Source organism: Diorhabda carinulata, chromosome 3 (assembly GCF_026250575.1).
Source record: "Diorhabda carinulata isolate Delta chromosome 3, icDioCari1.1, whole genome shotgun sequence".
NCBI lineage: Eukaryota > Metazoa > Arthropoda > Insecta > Coleoptera > Chrysomelidae > Diorhabda > Diorhabda carinulata.
The window spans coordinates 17,595,473-17,615,938 of NC_079462.1; the positions used below are offsets into that span (position 1 = coordinate 17,595,473).

Genomic DNA, 20,466 nt, shown 5'->3' on the forward strand with positions numbered 1-20,466 from the left:
TCTAATTTGACGTAACAAATAAAATTGTCTTCTTAAAAATTGTCTCTGCAAAATCACAAAACTAGAGAAATGAAAGATCTTCTTAGAAATTGCCTATAAAATCACTAATCGTAAGGATGAATTCACATCATTTGGTCTCATTGTTACTATCCCGTTGACATCAAATTATTCACTGACTCTTTTTTATATACAATATTTCATTTCCCAGAAATTTAGATTTCCTGGAAATCTCTAATTTACTCTAATTTAATAAATAAATATATAGGCCTCCTTAGAAATCGCTTCTATAAAGTCACAAATCGTAAGGATAAATTCACACAATTTGGTCTTATTTTACTACCCCGATGCCATCAAATTATTCACTGACTCTACAGGTGTTAGAGACTGGTTTATATACACCATATCACTTTCCATAAATTTCGATTTCCTGGAAATCTCTAATTAAAAGGTCTTCTTAAAAATTGCCTTTATAAAATCACAAATCGTAAGGATGAATTCACAGCATTTGGTCTCATTTTTACAATCCCGTTGACATCAAATTATTTACTTACTCTCCAGATGTTAAAAACTAGTGTGGATACACTATCTCACTTTCCAGAATCTTCGATTTCCTGTAAATCTCTAATTTCCCGTAAGCAAATATAAAGACCTTCTTAGGTATAATGGAGGGATAAATTCACACCGTTTGGTTTAATGGAGAAATTAATTTACATCGTTTGGTTTAATTTTTATCATCCCGTTATCTTACGACAACACAAATCATAAAAAATACAAGGAATTATCCGGCACATTAAAAGTGTGTAAAAAAAGTTGGCGTATTCGCCAAACTTTAGCATCGATTAACATAATCGAACAGGACTGAATTCACTGTCTTTGTCAGTGGACGAGTTCTTAACAATTTTATTTATAAAAATCATTGATCTTTGACACGAACATCATGTAGGTCAATGTAATCAAACAAAAATATATTTTTTTATGATTTTATTGAATTATGAAAATTAACATTATAAATAATCAAATAGAAAATGACACGTTAGATTCTTATTTAACATTAGTATGAACCAAAAACAAAATTTCAATTATATAACTGGTTTTGATGCTTTCAAAAACCAAATTCAATCAAAAATTGAAACCGAAATTCATTCCTTGGAAAGCGAAGCTGCTATTTGGAAAAAGCATGGCTGGCTCTTCGGTTTCATTTTGTTTCGGCGGATCATAAATTGGACTCATTAAAAATTCACCATTGAAATCATCTGAAAAATTACGAGAAATGATACATTTGAGCAAAATAGTTAAAATAGAATTTATTAAGAGCATATAGTGATAACAGAATGAATGGAGCAATCGATATCAAAAAGTGAATGTAGAGCTACAACATTATATATATATATGATACTAACTAAGTAAAGGATGAGAAGAAAGGAAAAACACTGAAAAAAAGGGAATGAATTTAGATTAGATTATTTTAAGGAAGTGCCCATTATCTTAAGATTATGTCATTATGACCCCTGAAGATAGGAGAATACACTCGGGGAGACTCCTCGGATTAGTAAAAAAACGATCATCTGCAATACTCTTGCGCTTCAGATGAAGATAACGGGGCTTAATTATCAATTTCGCTATTATGACTAAAAAGATGGAATGGTAACAACATTACAAAAAAAATGATGTGTATTCACTTGACCGCGGTCATTTTTTTTATTTTAGAGATAATAATGTAACATCAACAAAAAAATATAATCGGACAATTTCCGCAAGCCAAACTAATAAAATGGCGGCTGATAACGATCCAGCGTGAAGCTGAGATAAGCAAGTATTCTCCCGCTCACTTTCATTCTATTTTTCACTCTCTTGCACCTTTCCCACAATGCTCAACGGCACCATGAGACCATATTATTTAACTGTTCAGAAACCACGTTTTGTTATATGTTATATGTTATATGTAACGCTCCAATTTATAAATATGATTTCATAAATAAAATTTGGTGCTTATAAAATAAACAGGGCTGTAGGTAGAGTCGAATTTAAGGTAGGGCAGCATTGATAACAAGTAGAGGGACTGGGCAGAAGTAAAAAAATTTTCATAATCGATTTGCCCTCGAGATACGGTCTCCTAAATTAATCACTATGAACATTCTATAGATATTCGTGGTTAAATAATTTCTGTGAGAGATCATGAGAATGGATCTAATAACTATTAAATTGTCAATGATGAAAGACAAACGAAAATATTTTTTAGGGTGTTCCTCACTCCAAAATCTATTATTTTGTTTGTTGAGATGCTCATTAACCCAGACAAAATAGGCAAAAAAAATTCGCATAAAGCAAAAATTGGCAGATACGTTAAATACATAATTATGGATACAACAGCAAAAATACCCATTGATCGTCCTACTGTAAAAAAATTTATTCAAGGTCAAATGTGTAAAATTTAAGTTAGGTTAGATTATGTTGTAGATCATATTCAATTGTAGATGGAAATTTTTTTATTAACAAAAAACTGACGATGGGCAATGATAATAGAAATTAAGAAGAACAGCTTAACCAAAAAAACGAACAGATAGAGATCATTGAGAATACTGAAGAACGAGAAGTGGAAAATTTCGAATTTAAAGATTGTGTGCTACATTTGTTAATCAATATCTGTTTACTGACTCTCTCGAAAAATCTGCGTAAGTCCGGCAACACTCGTAAGTCTGGCAACTCTGTCAGCATGTTATTTGTTCGTACCTTAGACAGTTGTGTCTGTGTCATGATAACACGTGCTCGTCGAAGTAGACGCGTTTTCGGAATGAATAACCGATAAAAGTTCACGCTTCGAGAAAGAGTTTTTTTTGGTATCTCGTATCGAACGCGGATTACGAAACTATGTTTACCGACTTTCAACAACAATTTCCATCAGTAAAAAAGTGCATTGATGTAATTGGTGATTACATTTGATCATAAATAAAATCATTTTCCTAAAAAGGCTTGTAGTTTTTTTGTATCCCTAAATACATTGCGTCACATATAGACACTCGATAGAACCTAACTAAGCAAATCTACAGTACATATCTACAGTAGAAGCCCTGTAATGGTTGGTAAATGAGATAGTAAAAACAGTTAGGGTAACTGTAGGTCACAATAAATCAATAAACATGCATTTCGATTCAATCAAATCATACGTACTATTAGAATATAATAACATAATAATATAATAATCCTTGTATCTATATATCGTTCAACCTATAAATAATAGCATTAATACGAGGATGTATTGATATCTAGTTAGCCTAGACCAGTTCCATGCATAAACAAAATATCGCGTTACCATAGCAACGAACAATAACTTATTAGAAGTTTGACGTCAAAAAAGTAAACCGAAAGTATCGAGCCATCAAGTACCTGTATTTAAAAGGGTTAAGAGGTAAGCAGATTTACGAAGATATGCTTAATACACTTGATGATCAATGTCCTTCGAATGCGACCGTGAAAAATTGGACTGCAAGCTTCAAAAGAAGTAAATTTTCCATTGAAGATGATGACCGATCGGGATGGCCAGTTTCTGTGTCAATCTCCGAAAATATCGATGCAGTTCATGACATGATTTTATCAATTTGGACACAAAAAATTGCTGCAAACCCAAATGTTTGAATGTTGACCAAAAGCGTGCAAGGGTAGAAGCATCGCGTTCGATCTGTGATCGATTTGAAAACGATGTAGACTTCTTAAACCGAATTCTTACTATGGATGAGACTTGGGTACATTTCTACGATTCAGAAACAAAGCAACAATCGATGGAATGGCGACACTCTGATTTTTCAAGACCTAAGAAGTTTCGTGTCCAAAAATCTGCTGGAAAAGTTCTTGCTTCGGTTTTTTGGGATTGGCATGAAGTAATCATGATTGATTTTTTAGATAAGGGTAGAACAATAACTGGAGATTACTATTCGACATTACTAACTATAATTATTAGAACACCCCCCTTATTCACCAGATTTCGCTCCGTCCGACTATAATCTCTCGTAAATTTTGTTCCAACAAGGAGATAATAAAAGCTACGGAGGTCTGATTTGCAGAGGTCTAGTGACTTTGCAAGTTCGGTGTAATAAATGTATCCAGTTAAGAAAGAATAGGAGAAGAGTAATAAAATATTTTGACATTGAAATTTTGTTTAGTTCTATAGTAGGCTAAGAATTTTTCAATATATCCTCGTATTTGTATAAATATATTTAAGAATCAATATACAGTGACATTGCTAAATGCTTACTGACCAACGTGTTGTCCAAGATCAGATAACATAGTATAGTATAAGCGATATTAAATGTGTAAGTTGAAAATACAACAACAACAATATGGCGACCCTTCCATCACCACAACACCACCGCAGATAAGCTGAAAAAAATTTTTATATAAAAAATAATTACCTGGTGATCCGTGGACATAATTTTCATCAGTCGTGAAGCCGGTATTAATAAAATGTTTTTCTGTTTGCGAAAGAGCGGCATGGTTGTTGTTGTTGTGATAATCCGATCCTCTTTTCATTATACTTTGCTCAGAAATATTAGTACTTTTACCAAAGATTCCGAACGATTTCGTTTCGTTTATTGCATAAGTTTCATTTTTTCCGAGGTATTGAGGTAATTTTGTCAACGGCTTATCAATTTTTTTCACAAATTTCTTTTGTTCGGGAATCTTTCTCTTAATATCTACGTGTTTATCTTCTTTGTTGTCTTTATTTGATTCTTCTAGTCTATAATTGTTATTGATGGTAAATTGTTGCATATTTTTTGGTGTTGGCATCGAATTCATCTGAATTGGAAAGTTTTCATAATCAATATGAACTTCTTTCAGATCGTGCTGAACCTCGGCTGGTTTTACTTGAATGCTACTATTCGATTGTTGAGAAAGCAACTTTCCACCATCACCTTTTTCTTGAGTTAAATGATTTTGTGTATCTTGCTCAGTAGAAATGTCATCATTAACTTTTGCCGATGGTTTACCCTGAATACATTAGAGCCAAAAGAATATAATCAAATATAGTCAGTGACACACTCAGTTATAACCAGAAGAAGTTCTTGACCTTGGTTTTTTGACAACATCATGAGCATATTTATAGCAGGATACGGTAACCATATCAACATTTTATCTTTGACAATGTTTATAAAAAGAAGTATTTTCTAAAGAAACCTGCTCACATGAGAGAAGATATCCGGATATTTTAAAAAAACAGTTGTAAAATTCGAAGACGAAGATAAAATTTTCACCACGATGTAGAAAAGAGAAGCTAGAGGAGTATTAAGAAGACCAACTGGTTAACTGGTTCAGGCAACTAACAAGTAATCTGAAAAGATCATAGGCTAGTATAAAAAAATATTTTATTTAAATAATTTTACTTTACTATTGAATATGATACAATGATTATAGCGGCCATACAATTTTTCGATATCATTTATTTAGTACAATTTGTCTTTAGCCTCACAACATGCTTATGTTTCGGTGGTAATCTCTTCATCGGCGTAAAGTATATCGGGGCCGGATCTGTAGAATACGGTAGATGTGGAAACAATTTGAAGCTCAATCCATGCAATTTTGCCATCTTTTGTATCGAATTGCGGTGTATCTTCTTGATAAAATATCACTTTCTTCTTCTTTAAATGGGGTCGTTTGTCATGATGTCGTCCTTCAAATGCTCCAAAAAAGCTACGTAATAGTATCTTTTCATGGTTTTTTTCTAATATTCCATGAATATTATATCATATGCTACTAATGCTGTCACCTTGCCAGACGACTGTTGCGTCTTTCCACGCTTTGGAGTTGGTTCGATCCAAACATTCTGGTTTATTTCAATTGAACAGCTCAGAATCATTAATTCGTTGTTGTTGGTCGATTGGGAGCTCGCGTTACCCACTTTGAATAAAGCTTTCGCTTATCCAAATATTTATGCCCAACACGTTCCTTTAACATCTCAATCAGTTTCACTTTATGGTCATTCCAAATTATTTTGTTTTTTTCGATGCTACCACTTGTAATGTTCCCTGTGCTAATTTCGCCTCGTTTAAACTTAAACCATTCCCAACGTTTGATGTTCCCAGGAACAAATTCCGTATAATGCTTATCAGGTCAAGCATTTGATTCAATAGTATTTTTTCCAAAAATCAATGCTTTATAACATAAACTTTTCTATCAATTTTTTCAAACTAATAAAAGTTGTTTCACTCAAAATAGTACGACAGCTGTAAAATGTATACACGTGTCTTTTGAAGGTTAGGGGGCTGACTAAAAATCATATGGATTTAATATTAGCAGCGTCATCTATATGTCAGACTACCAAATATCTCTGAACGACTATTTTGTTACCTATAATCACTGATAAATTGTTTGCCATGTTAGGTAGAGCTGGTACTATGCGTACGTTGCATTATGGCCAAAGATTAATCCCTTACCTGCGAACCACTGTCGGTAACGTTTAAACTGATTGAGAGATTTTAATTCTATTTATGTTTAACGCCTCCAAGAAGATCGACGTGTTATTAAAATCGCTGTTGAGAGTTGGGAGTGCAGCCGCCATTCAGAAAAAGGCGCATAAGAACGAATGAACTATTTAATAATAGTAGATGCTAAAACGAGTCTATTAAGAGAAAAACCAGATTAAGGCGTGTGAACAATGAAATCTACAAGTTGTATGAGCCTATATTACCGTAAATAGTCTAATCTAAAAGACCGCAATGATTAGGTTATTCTATGAACGAATGGATAAAAAGAGGAATGTCAAGACATAGTATGGAAAACACGAGAAGGAAGAAATGTACGTGAACTTTATTATGAGATGCTGAGGATAAACAAATAAAGGATTGAATCTTGCAATAGTGAGAGGAAAGTGAAAATTCTTCACAATGCTATAGGCACAATGCATTGCCCTTATCCAAATGGGCGCCTGTAAGCTTCGTTTAACGCTCAAAGTTAAAGTTACTATAAACAAGGTACCACCAACATACATCGACAATCTCTTTTGTCGATGCCTAGACGTGTACAGGAGTGTATATAATTTAATTTTTGTGGTAAACCATAAAACATCAAGATCATGAAATGATTCCTTCTGATTATAAGATTCGAATGTCGTTGGGTATAATAATTTCAAATTATTATTCAATACCAAAAAGACAAGAGTTTTTCGGATAAATAGTTTTTTAACTGAATAATATTATAAATTGATGATATGTCACATAGCACACCCCATATAATTTTATTAAATGTGCATTTAAAAATCCAAAGTGACGAGTCCAAGAGTTTTTCCTAACACGCTCTCATTTTTAATAAACAAATTTATTCCATTTGGCTGTTGCACATCGTATTATTAAACTAAGTAGAAACAGTACAAATTGACTTCTTCTTATTTTCGTATATCAACAACTTTAGTAGTCGTTGCAGACTGAGGTATGCTCTATTCCCCACTTTCACACGTTCTCTTATTTCCATCGAGTTGTCATTATTTTCGGTTACTACAGATCCCAGGTATTTAAACGATGGTATATTTTCGAACTTATACCGGCCTATTTCGAAAGCCACCGGGAGAGTTCTTCTGTTCCTTGACATAACCATGTATTTTGTTCTGGATTCGTGGAAGGTGAGCCCCGCTCTACAAGACTGAGTAGATCAATGTCATAAGCGTAGGCCAGGTTCTGTTGAGCAGAGTTCCTCCTCTATCAACTTTGATATAGATTATGATGCAATGCTTTAACAATTATTATGAAAATCTGTTTTCATTATACTCAAATCTCGAATCCACACAATTACAGTTCAATTAACTTGAGCATGTGCGTCACAACTCTCGCACCAAGGGACCATTGTATCGAAATTTGCAATCCCTTCCACGTTATTGACAAAATACCATCTTTTAAAGTTTTCCCCATTTTTCATGGTACTCGTGCGTAGAACCATTTTTTTCTTAAAGTACTCTTTAAAAAGTACTTGTGTACCAAAAATTATTACTACTTATTTCAATGTCAGATTTGAGTAAAATTTTGGCTACAGCGCCTGGACCTTTTCTCAAGACGATAACGTTAATAGACCAGGGTAAAAGCCATTTAAAAATGTTAAAGATGAAAAAAATAATAGTAGAAGAATATAATAAAAATAGAAGTAAAAATGATTTACAGGGGATCTGAGGTCGGGAAGAGGAAGAGGGTGAGTTTTTAGGGATAAAAAACTGTTTATATCGATTTTCCCTATAGAAAAAAGTTTAATTGCAAAGTTGTTGGAAATAAAAAGATCTACAGCTTGTATCCAAATTTTTTCCAAATAACCTCAAAATTTATGTGAAAAGTTGAAAAAACCAATTTTTTGGTTTTTTATTTTGATCTTTTACAAAAAACCTTTTTTTACCAAATTTGATGAATACTTACCTTATTATGTCCCAAATACACTGTAATTTCTTTGATTTGAAATATGCATTTTTTCATCGTATTTAATATCAGCTTTTTGGAAATAGTCGGTTAGTTTTCTGTTCGTTCAAATCTCTCCTTTCTGATTGTGTAAGAACCATCACAATGCTAAATTTCTTTGAAAATGCAAAAAAACCCGTATTCGAAAATTTTTACTATTATGTAAAATTTTCAGATATTTATTAAAATTACTCATGTTTATCAATGTAACATTTAATCAAACGTTTATCGAGTAATAAGAGTGTAAAATTTTAATAAATAACCAAAAATTGTACAAATGATTAAAAAGAAAATTTAAGATACGAGTTCCTTTGCCTTTTCTGAGAAAATTACCATGGTTATGGTAATATTTTTCAAACCATCAGAAAGTAGACATTTCAAGGAACAAAAATTTCAATAACTTTTTTAAAAAAGCTGATATTTTAACGGAAGAATTTTTGGATTGAAAATTGGGGTGCTTTTTCGATATCAAGTAAAAATATGGTTGAAAAATAAATATTTCAAAACAAATGAATTACAGTGTGTTTGGAACATTTGGTACGTTTTTGATTTTGAAAAAAAATAATATTTTTTGTGAAAGGTAAAAATAAAAACCAAAATTTTGATCTTTTGTATATTTTACAAAAATTTTGAAGTTATGTAATGAAAGTACAAATACACTAGTTATAGATATTTTCATCATCTACAACTTTGCTATTCAACTTTTTACCACTGGACTTTTGCTGGAAATTTTTGTACCCTTGAAAACCCACCCCTTTCCCCTTACCGACTTCAAATGGGCCGTAAATTATTTTTACTTCTATTTTAATCATATTCTCCTCCTTTTTCAATAAGTTTCAGCCTACTATTATTTTTTTTATATCAAAAATTATGGACTATAACAATAAGCGCATCGGACAGTGTATTTTTTTTTTTGAGGAAACAGCCGCTGCTAGAGAAAAATTTCAAATTTTGTTTCGATGACATCGAATGAAATTCCGATAATAATTTGAAATTACCTTCTTTGAAACGTTTGCTTCTATTTTTTACTATATATTTTTTACTCGACAATAAAGTACTAATTCAATTACATATCAGTAAATCAGGAAGTACTCACCATAGGACTCGCAGAATCTTCTTTGACTCCTATAATTTTCGTTACTTTTTCCGAAACGGAATTTTGTGAACGAATTTTATTTTTTTGCAAAGGGGGTCTTTTGAAATTCTTAACGATATTTTTCAATTTAATTTCCAAAGCTCTATCTCTTTCATTCTGACTCATATTTTCAATTGTGTTTTCCATTAGAGATTTATCAGATTTTTCTTTGGATTCAGACCTTTTTGGTGACGTTTTGTCTATTTCCGAGGAAAATCTTTCAAAGCTTTTCATCAGCTGTTGAAATTTCATATCGATAGCGTTTGTTTTCTGTTCCATAATAATGTTTACGAACGATTTCTCCGGGGCATTATTCAAGACTTTGTTTTCAATTATCTTTACTTTCGGTGATACGGTGGTAAATTGATTGTCAGCTAGATAGTTTGAATTGTGCCATGAATTCAACGCTGCTCTACCGCCATACGTTGACATGACGGATTCTTCTTTAGATAAATGTTCTAGAAAAAATTTTTGAAGGGAAGTGTTATTTTATTTTCGTCTAATGTGTAAGTGAATAGAAATCCTCCAAGAACGTGAAATTATTTCGAAAAACGATTGCTCAAAGAAAGATTGAAGAATGCACAGATTAAAGAGTACCTATTGGGGCTATTAAATAACAAACTGGATGATACGAAATATTTTATTTTGATATTATGTATTTGTTATCGCCTTCTATATATACCTCTCCTCTATCCCTACATCGCTCCCTGCGAAGCTTCAATAGAAACAGTGCAGGAAGTCTTTATCTGTCAACTCCTTCAGGACCAGCGCCACTTTTTCTTTTACAGTTTCAATAGAGTCAAATTTTGCTACTTTCAATTCATATTTGACCTTAAGAAAAAGGTAGAAGTCGCCTTGTGCCAAGATTCAATCGAATTCAAAATGTCAATACAAATATGTTCGAGCTTCTTGTCCAAATGTAAGGATTTTAGGCACCAGTTTTGCACACTTTTCGCTTGTTGAAATTATCATTACCAATATTTTCATCCGTTTTTGTCGTGGAGACCGGAACATAACTCATCTTGTAGGCTATCTTCTATCACTCAAAAACACCAGGAATTACAAATATTCATTGCAATACACTTGTTTCGGTAAATTATGAGTTTTAGTTTTCATGTGAAATTTCACTCCAATCCGTTGCTTTATTTTACGTCGATCATTTTTACGGCAAAACAAAAAAGCCCCTATAGAAACAAAGGACACGGCTACACTGGTTTATATGCAGACACATTCGAAAGAGTGGGCTTTAGGCTAATCAGCTCATAATCGCTAACATTTGAATGCTTGGTCTATTTTACGTGGATTATTTTTACGGCAAGACAAAAAGGCTCCTATACAAACGAAGGTCAATTCATTCAAGACAGTTGCGAGAAGAGTAGCTTCAGGATCGTTCCGTACTGACAGGTGGCTTGCTTAGTTCTTACAGTCTAATGTGACTCTTAACTACCAATCGTACCATGCGTTCGGCGATTTCGCTAGTCACCCAGCGTGTTGTTTGGTCACTAGACATGAGGAATGGATGAAATTTATATGAAAATATGAGGGTTATTTCATTTTTAGTCTCCGATGGACTGTAAAGAAAATACGGGTAAATATACAAACAAGATTTCATTATCCAAATACAGCTTATTATAAGGAATTTGTCATATCTTAACAAGCTTCGCAATACCCACCCCATAAAATGTAGCTGCCAGTAACTGAAAGTGAGTGACGGTTTCACTGATCTCTACGTCAGTTTGGAAGCACCGCCCTTCAAACCACTGCTCCACTTCAGGGAAACATGAAAATTGCTTAGTGCTAGGTCGGGGCTGTATGCAGTCATTGGGTTACACGAGCGCTGTAAGGACAGGCATTTTCGGGGATCAGAACAATTACACAGGTAGCATATATTTGTGTTTCAGGCTGCATAAACTCCATAAGCAACACACCTTTTTATTTCCAAAAAACAGTTGCCACAACCTCACTGCTGTTGAAGGTTCGATTGTATTTTGTGGATCTCGTTAGAGAATTTGTGTGCATCCATAGTTGTGGTTGTGATTTCCATGTAATCCATGTCTCATCACCTGTCACAATGGATTCCAAAAACTCTCCTCCATCAGTATTGTAATAATTCAGCGAGCTTTATGGTTCTCAGTCAAAAACTTTAAGGCCCAAATTTTTGTTTAGCGCAACTGTTCAGTAACGATAGAATACAGGGCAGATTTTAAAACTCCCGGAAATGTCATCGATAATTCACTTATGATAAACTTTCGAGTTTTCCTAACTACTTGGTCAACTCGTACAATGCCGTCTGAACCAACAGACTTGCGTCCTTGTTCCTCTTCATCATTAATATCAGTATGGCCATATTCCGATTTTCGACACTATTCGCGAACAACGCAATCACTCGTGAAGGTGTCTCTATACAATAAACTGTTTCCTTTTACCTGCAAAAATCGAATAATAGCTCACAACTCACACTTGGCGGGAAAATCAATAACGACAGCCATGCTTACGTGACTAAAACTCAAATGAAATGACTTGAGGTCGCCCATGACAGAGCGTTTGAGTGGGGAAGATGCGCAGTCGCCTCGTACGCGAACCTATCACCTGCTGCATTCCTAGCCATTATACTGTGAAATCGGAAGTTGAAAAAAAAACAACCCTCGGAATTCAAATAAAACTGGGAAACATTAAAAAGCAATTGCCTCAAAGAAACTGTAAAGAAATATCAATTGAAATAATGCAATTATTGTTCATACAGATCATTAAACTCGCTGTAACTCAAACTCGTCGTGATGTCATCGTCAGCATGTCAATAAACGATGATTAATACGACGCAAACTGATTCTTACACCAAATAATCTGGACATGAATATTAATTTTAGGCACTAAGCAAGTCGCCTGTCAATGCGGATGTAGTCTGAGTATTTTTCAATGCTAAACCATATATTATCCTAACCGACAATATCACAATATTCTAACGAGAAGAAATAGTCAAGAGAAGGTGAATGAAAAAGCTGTAAGTACGGCCACATTAGTACAACTACTCTCGCTATTCTAAGGAAATTAATTATAGTTGGAGAAAAACTCAAAAAACATGCTTTTATTATTAATCGGAATCAAAAATAATTATTAATACGAAGATGTTAGTAAGTGCGTGCGTTGAGACATTCTTCCTCAAATTTCAAACATTTGTTAGATTCAGTTCTATAGTCAACTCAGAATCAAAGTCGAAGTTTATTAGATAAATATACATTTTAGGTCTGTAAATTACACGAGTGACCGAAAATCCAAACGAGCTAGACCTTCCAATTTATGTAGGACTAAAGTCTAGAGAACACCAGTTATGAACTGAACAGATCGAAATCACCGTATTACGCAATAGAGATAACCCCATTTCATTTCATCACAGTGGAAATTTTGGTTGGGAAGACTATAACGTGTTTAACAAGCGCAAAACATCTGCTTATTTTGGAGTGTTCTGCGCAGTAATCTGCTCCGCCCAAGCAATTAATCCCGAAGCCATCTGTATATCATACAGCTCCATTATTTCGTATTACTGGCTTGGAGTCTCCCGTTCATTTTTCTCTTACGTTCTTATTACTAACGCCATTTGGTCATTGTCTTTCGTAATGATAGTACATTCTCCAAAAGACTACGACTAAATTTTTGCCCGACCAATTACTCCAGCCTGCAAATCGTTGAGGATATTTAGCCTTCGAGCAGTCCTCATACCTTCGAATTATATTGCAAGGGTAGTATGTATAATACTAAAACATGTGAGCTACTAACTTCTGCCTAGTTGTACTCCAGTTTTTCCATGCATGACCAACGTATCCATCTTATTTTTTTATTGAGAATTATTTTTCCATAATTAAGCATACAAGCAAGGTTTTCATTTTTTTTTATATTTTTAAATTCGATTAAGCCCAATGGAACAAAATTATTGAATTGGTATATTTTGTGCAAAGTTTCAAATTATCTAATATTTTAAAGAGGGTAAAAAGACATAGAAAGATGAAGTATACGATGTATGGGAATATTGAATGCAAAAATTTTTCTCTTTTAAGATTATACTTTTATGATATTGATTTTAATATAATTTTTTGGAAGTAAGGTTTTCTAATTTAAAACATCTTTAAGCACATTTTAACCTTGTCAAAGAATATATTTTCTATATTTCCTAAAATAAAGAAAAAAACACGGTTTTCGAGCTACAGGTCATAAAACCAGGTATAGCTTTATGTATAGAATGAATAATAAAATCCAAAATGTATTAAGTTTAGGAAGTAGGTAGTTTAGTTCTCTCCGATCATTAACATTGTAAGGACATACCTTCGAAACTCTAAGAGAAAGAAAATAATCTTCTAGTTTTTTTTTCATAAATAAACCTTGTCCATAATCCCAATACAATGCATCTACATATCAACCAATAATAAGTAATTCAAGCTTTAATTATTTGATGGGATTTTAAAATAGGATTTTGAAGAGAATGGAATCAAATAAAATAGTGACAAAAAAGTAAAATCTTACCGGTTGTAGGTAAAACAGGTAACTCCGAAATATCCATTCTGACAAATTTTTGTTTTTCCTGTAAAATATTCCAATTGTAGTCAAAAATTTGCCTTTCTATTTACCTTCAAGTACTAAATAAAATTAGATTAACGACCGGTTCCCATTAAATTAAGTCGCGCGTTTCATAATTGACTTTTATTATTGCCTCAATGTTCTTTCAACTTAAGGTAGAAATGCTTTACTTTAGTACATAAATGTCTTCTTTAGCGACAAACGTCAAATGCAAACATAAGCTGTGTTTGAATTCTAAGGTGAGCCAGGAGGAGAAGATTGAAAAAATAAAAGATTTATGGCATAATGGCCAGATATTGGGCTACATTAAGTTCGAATTGAAGGTCATCCAAAGACGAAAAATATATCGACTATCTGGAAATATATAACAACTTCATTTTTTTCGAACGATTTCGAATTAATAATTCGAGATTAATCAAATAGCCAATTTCCCGTCAATAATAGGGGCAATCGATTGCACCTTAATTCTCATACAATAACCGGCACGGAAAGCTTTTTTGCATTAGATGTACAACTATATTCGATGCTGAGTTTTGGATTCGTTGCATAGCAGCTCGTTGGCCAGGTTCCAATCACGATATGACAATATTCAAGAACCGTGCTTTGACAAAGCAGTTTGAGAAATAACACTCTGGAAGACATTTTATAGTGGGTGACAGCGGATATCGTATTCCGGATACCTCGTATCGTGAATACAAACACTAAATGCAATGAATCTATTATAAAACAAAGAACGTCGTAGAAATAAAAGTGTGCATCAATTATGTAAAACCTTTAACACCTACGATTAAATATGATAAAAATCATTATGCAATAGAATAATTGAAATAAAAAATTGAAACAAAACACAACAGCTCGCCACTAGAGATCAAGCCAAAAGAAATATTAGCGCCAAAATAACTACGTTTCGTTTTGTTTCTTTTTCTAACGACACATATTGGAAAAGGACAGAGTATTGTTAACCACCTCTTAACGTCCTAAAGTAGCCTTCACTCGATTATTAAACCACCTTACTTTAACAATTAACTAAAGGGCCTTTTGATACAAAGGAATCTTGAGTTAAAGTGCCTGTTGATCGAAGTTAACAGGATAAAATATTGTAGAGACACACTTCACTTCGTGTAACATCGCCTCGCCTCACTCGTCTTCTTTAACGTCTTTCACGCCCGAACTAAAGTGCACGAAGTGAGACGAAGTTAGAACACGAAGCGTCTCACGGATTCCTTCATTTTGCCTAGTTCTGTTCCTGTGAGGTACATTTTCAATTTTTTTCAAATATGTTTGTATTGAATATGTAACAGCTGTTGACACTTAAATCTCCATATTGCTCTGTGCACTAATTCGAGACACTCAAGTTCCTCGTGAGGTTGGAAGTGTATGTGGACCTGCGCGTCGAATTTCAATTAATGTGTTTGTTGTGTAATGTGAATAATTTGTAAAAAAAATAGAAATAACAAAAAAAATTACATTGTACATAATTTGTGTCAAAATTTGGTTTTTGGGCAAAATGATAATAGTAAAGTATAAAAAACTTTTATTTTTTATGGATAAGAAGGTTTTCAAAATTATTTAGTCTAGTCTAAAGTTCAAATCGGTGTTAATTCGACATACTTACTTAAATTATGTGTATTAGCTAGTATTTGGTTTTTCGCTTGAAAAATTATTTATTTCTCGGTTTTTATAGGGGCGCATATAGAACATTTGACATAATTAGATGTTAAAAATTAAAACAAAGCTATTTACTTCAAGATTTCATCAAAAGCTACTATTTTTCTGTTAGCATTATACGTTTTTTCCCTTTTTTCGCTTTTTTTGAAGGATGCAAATTTTTTAAACAGTATTTTTCTGATAGTACAAATAAAAATAAAGCTAACAATGGGCGATATTTTTATAAAATCAATCATTATTCTGCGATGATTTTTGGAACTTCAAAAATTATTGATACGGTTGTCCATGATTACTTCTCATTAGCTGCATAATTGATATGTTACTGAGGCTTGCGGTTTTTATACTTTTCGGCATTCCAACATAAAAATACTTTATTGATATTAAATTTTTGTGCAAAATGTGGATAGTTCGTTCAATACAAGAATCTATTATACAACTTAATCAATAGTGTGGAAAAATAAACGCAAGAAAAATTAATCGAAATCGAATGTTTCACATTCGAAATTTCCATCAGAAATTGAACGCAACGTGATCCGTAACCAGCTAATAGAAGGTCTATATAATCAAGGGTCATGATTTCTGAAATCCCCGTAATTTTAGTAATAGTATGTCAAGAGAATATTTTCAAAAGAAAAAAGAAAATTAGCAGAACACCAATAAAGAACAAAGACAAAACAAAAGAAGTAAAAATGAATGAAGTTAAAAACATGTAGAGTTAATGGGAGAAATTAAGCAAATAAAAAAGAACAAAAGAAAATAAACAGAGAAAATGGAAAAATTCTAAAGGCAAACAAAAAAATTCAACAGAGAAGTAGGTACTGAGGGTCGAATCGAAAATGAGAGAGCCAGGATAATTAACAATAAAACATGTGTGCTTGAAATGGAAAATTGGGAAGAAAAGTTAAAAGACTGAGATCAAAAAGCAAATTACGATTATTGAAAGAAGAATATATAAATAACGATCTCACAAACCAAGAAAAAGAAACGCAGAGACAGCTAAAAGAAATCGAAATAAAAGAGAGAGAGAGAGAGAGAGAGAGAGAGAGAGAGAGAGGGGGGGGGCAACGGATACACAACAAAGCTGGGGTATAAAAAAAAATAATGGAGAAATGTTGTAACATATATTGAGATCAATCAGAAGAGGGAAGAAAAATTCAATAAGCAACCTAAAAACTACAAATAGTAAAATTATAAGTGAAAAAAACGAAATACTGGACAGATGAAAGGAACACTTCGAGGAGTTACTAATAACGAGACATATAGAAGCAGGAAGAGACGAAAAACAGTCAGAAAGAAAAGGCATACAAAAGATATACAAGAGGAACAAGCGCAATATATGCAGAGCCAGGACCAAAAATAAAAAAGAGTGAGGTGACAAAGGAGATAGAAAAACTAAAAATACGAGAAGCACCAGGAAGACCCAAGAAATAAGAGTACGGAATTATTACACAGAATATTACTGGTAGCGTGGAATACGCAAAACAATCTCAAAGGAGTGGAGACCACAATAACAGCAACCATCCACAAAAAAGGAAGTTAAAAGTTATAACGATTGCAAAAATTACAGAGGGATATCGCTACTCTATACTACATACAAGCTCTTTGATTGAAGATAGACAGACTAAGACAGGACGTAGACAACATATTAAATGAAACACAGACATCATTTAGAACCTATAGATCAACACAAGATTGGATATTCACTTTGAGACAAATAACAAACACAGACACTAAGTTTTATGTTTCAGCAGTTGATTTAGAAAAAGCCTTCGATAGTATAAACAGGGAAAATATATGGGAAATAATAAGGAATAAAAAAATTAGTAAGCAACTGGTAAACATAGTTAAGAATATATATAAGAAAACTGAAAATGTAGTACGAGTTGGCTAGAAGACGACAATTAGTTTTCTATGTTATAGAGAAGTGAGACAAGAGGCGTTTTAAGCCCGTTACTGTTTCGTCTAGTCATGGACGATTTAGATAAGGAAGTGAGCAAAGAAGGAAATCGAAGCACGCATAGAATACCACAGATTGAGACGAATCTACATAAACTAATTAATGTATGCGGATGACCTACTAATATTCGCTAACGCAAAAGAAGACCTACAAAATAGAATACAGAAGTTGAGTAATGAAATGAAAAAACTTGCAAAAGACAGAAATAATGAAGACATCAAACAAAGCAGAAGAAATAACTGTGCAAATACAAGAACTAGAGAAGAAGAGCGTTAACAGGCTGAAGTATATATGGGAAATCGGAACAGAAAGGAAAATATACAATTAAATGGGGAAGAAATATCACCTCTACACCTATGGTAGAAAAGGTTGCGGATAAGTAAGTAAATATGTCAAATTAACACGGTTTGAAATCGTAAGAAATTCCTCGTCGATTGGCTAAACTGTTTCGAGAAACTTTATAAACAGAATCTGTTAATACGAACCTTAATATTAGGTTTGAAATGTTTTTTGTTTGTACCAGATTTATTTCCAATCATTTCTACTATTAATTCCGCTTGAAGTTTTTTTAACCAATCCAATTTATTTACCGCCTCAACGTATCTTTTCTTTTCCAGCCAAGCTGCGGCAAAATCGATAAAATCTTTGTGAAATAGTTTCGTGCTGTATATCGATTTCATACGATTTTTCATTCTTAGTTCTTTCACATTGTGCCGCAGCATTTGAATATTGAACTTAATCTTTAGAAGGTTACTAGTTTTTTCTTTCAATATTTGATAATTTGGGCTGTTCGCTTCCAATTTTTCTCTATATTTATCTGCCTCGTCACGATACTCTCTTAATAAATTTTCGCCCTTTTCTTTGTGTTTTATTACTGATTTTACGACGCACTTCAAATGCAAACTTTGATAAAAAAGTGAATCTTCATTTACGCGAAAATCATCAATTAATCTGAAAAACATAAAAACTCCGTTGTAACTACAATACAATTTCTACTCCTACCAACCTCTCACATCCCAAAAAATAACCGTTACTATAATTTGGTTACCTTCTCACATTGGCGTCGTAGGTAACGAACTAGCAGACAAACAGCCCAAAAAGTGCTTCAGCTTACACCATCACCCGACAATATAACTAACAATAAGGATTTAAAAAGTCACTTCGAAAGAAAAACCAGAGGAACGTATCAGCAGAACTTGAATAAAAAACATTGATACTTCCTCACTTTCACTCGATACCACACCCTCATCCAAGAAACCTTAAAGGCCTCTTAATAGAAGACTTAACCATTGTAAGAAGAATAAGAATCAGCCATTTGAGATATTTAATGTCTTCTACCCCCAGACCCACATTTTGAATGAATGATGTAAATATACCTCCAAAGATAAAAGTTTCAGTTCAAGCCTAATTACAAAAACATCCTAAATAACCCGGAATAAATTTCCTTAGTATACTTCAATTTTTAAACATGTGAAGCGGCATAAACTATAAAATAATTGTATTGTTTTATTATTAAATTATTTTGTTTTTAAACCTCTTTCTAATCTAATAATTTAATAATCATAGTTTCCTCAAGATCTTGAAAACCAGGTTAGTTTTGAATAGACATCAATTATTTTTCATGTTATTGTTCATTTTCTATAGTATGTCATCAAGAAAATTCTATTTTGTTCAATAAAGATTATGAATTGTATTTAGTTTTCATAATACAAATTGATGGTAAACTAATAAGTTCAATGTTAAGCTTACTAATAATAGTTTCCACAAGTCCTTCCATTACTAAATGTACTACAATTGATATGCAAACTCCGAATTACAACTCTAATGCCACAAAGACATTTTTAGGATATATTAAGTAATTGTTAATGTATGAAGATACTACTTCTATGATAATATATATTTAGAGTTATTGAGCCATTTTTGTAATTTTCTAACCCCACATTTTTTTTTTCAATTGAATGTTATTCAAAAGGTTTTAATCATAAATGGATATCAGAAGATTAATAAGAAGAAAAACCTTAATAATGTTAATTAAACATTGAAGAATAATATTGCCTTACGTTTTATAATATTTCTCCAAAATCTCTATTTTTGGTGTGATATTCTTAATATCTTCTTCGACTCTTGCTTTCTCTTTCTCAAAATACTCCATTGTAATCTTCAATTTCTCAATTTCAATTTTAAAAACTAGAACATTATAAAGTTTCATCTAATATTTTTATGTCTATTGGGTATTCAAACTTAAAGTTATTCTGGGAGTATATAACTATCTATATATAGTTGAGGACTTACATTGAGAGGATGCTTCTGTTGCCCATTTCTGGTGATCTTTAATATTATTGCAAAATTTAATAGTGTTTAAAATATCCAAGGCGCTAGTGCTCTCAGCCATTTTAAATACTTATTAATTAACTATATATCGTGCAAGATTATAAGTATTTACTGTTAACTACAAAAATATAATATACAAAATGGCAACTCGAAGCATTCTAGATTTGAATTTGAAATTTATATAGATTCATATGTCAGGTTATCCAATATCGTAAATAGAAAATTTCTAATACTATTTAAATCTGATATAACGAATGTGAAAATAAAGTATTGATTTGTTTTAAATTAATATCACTTGAATAATGACCTATATGTGTAAAAAAATAGTATATATTTATTTATGTGTTGTTATACCTGGTACAAAACATGAATATATAAATTAA

The 20,466-nt window shown here is 32.5% G+C and overlaps 1 protein-coding gene across 1 annotated transcript; it reads right to left on the bottom strand.

The window, feature by feature from the left end:
- Window positions 1-808: 808 nt before the first annotated feature.
- Window positions 809-20,223, bottom strand: LOC130891271 (repetitive organellar protein-like). Its single transcript, XM_057795907.1, has 7 exons — window positions 20,045-20,223; window positions 19,813-19,939; window positions 18,238-18,703; window positions 14,074-14,131; window positions 9,520-10,016; window positions 4,407-4,983; window positions 809-1,253 (listed from the first exon to the last, which is right to left on the bottom strand). Exons 1-7 carry the CDS (start codon window positions 20,142-20,144, stop codon window positions 1,120-1,122), a joined length of 1,959 nt encoding a protein of 652 aa, XP_057651890.1. The 5' UTR covers window positions 20,145-20,223; the 3' UTR covers window positions 809-1,119.
- Window positions 20,224-20,466: the final 243 nt, after the last annotated feature.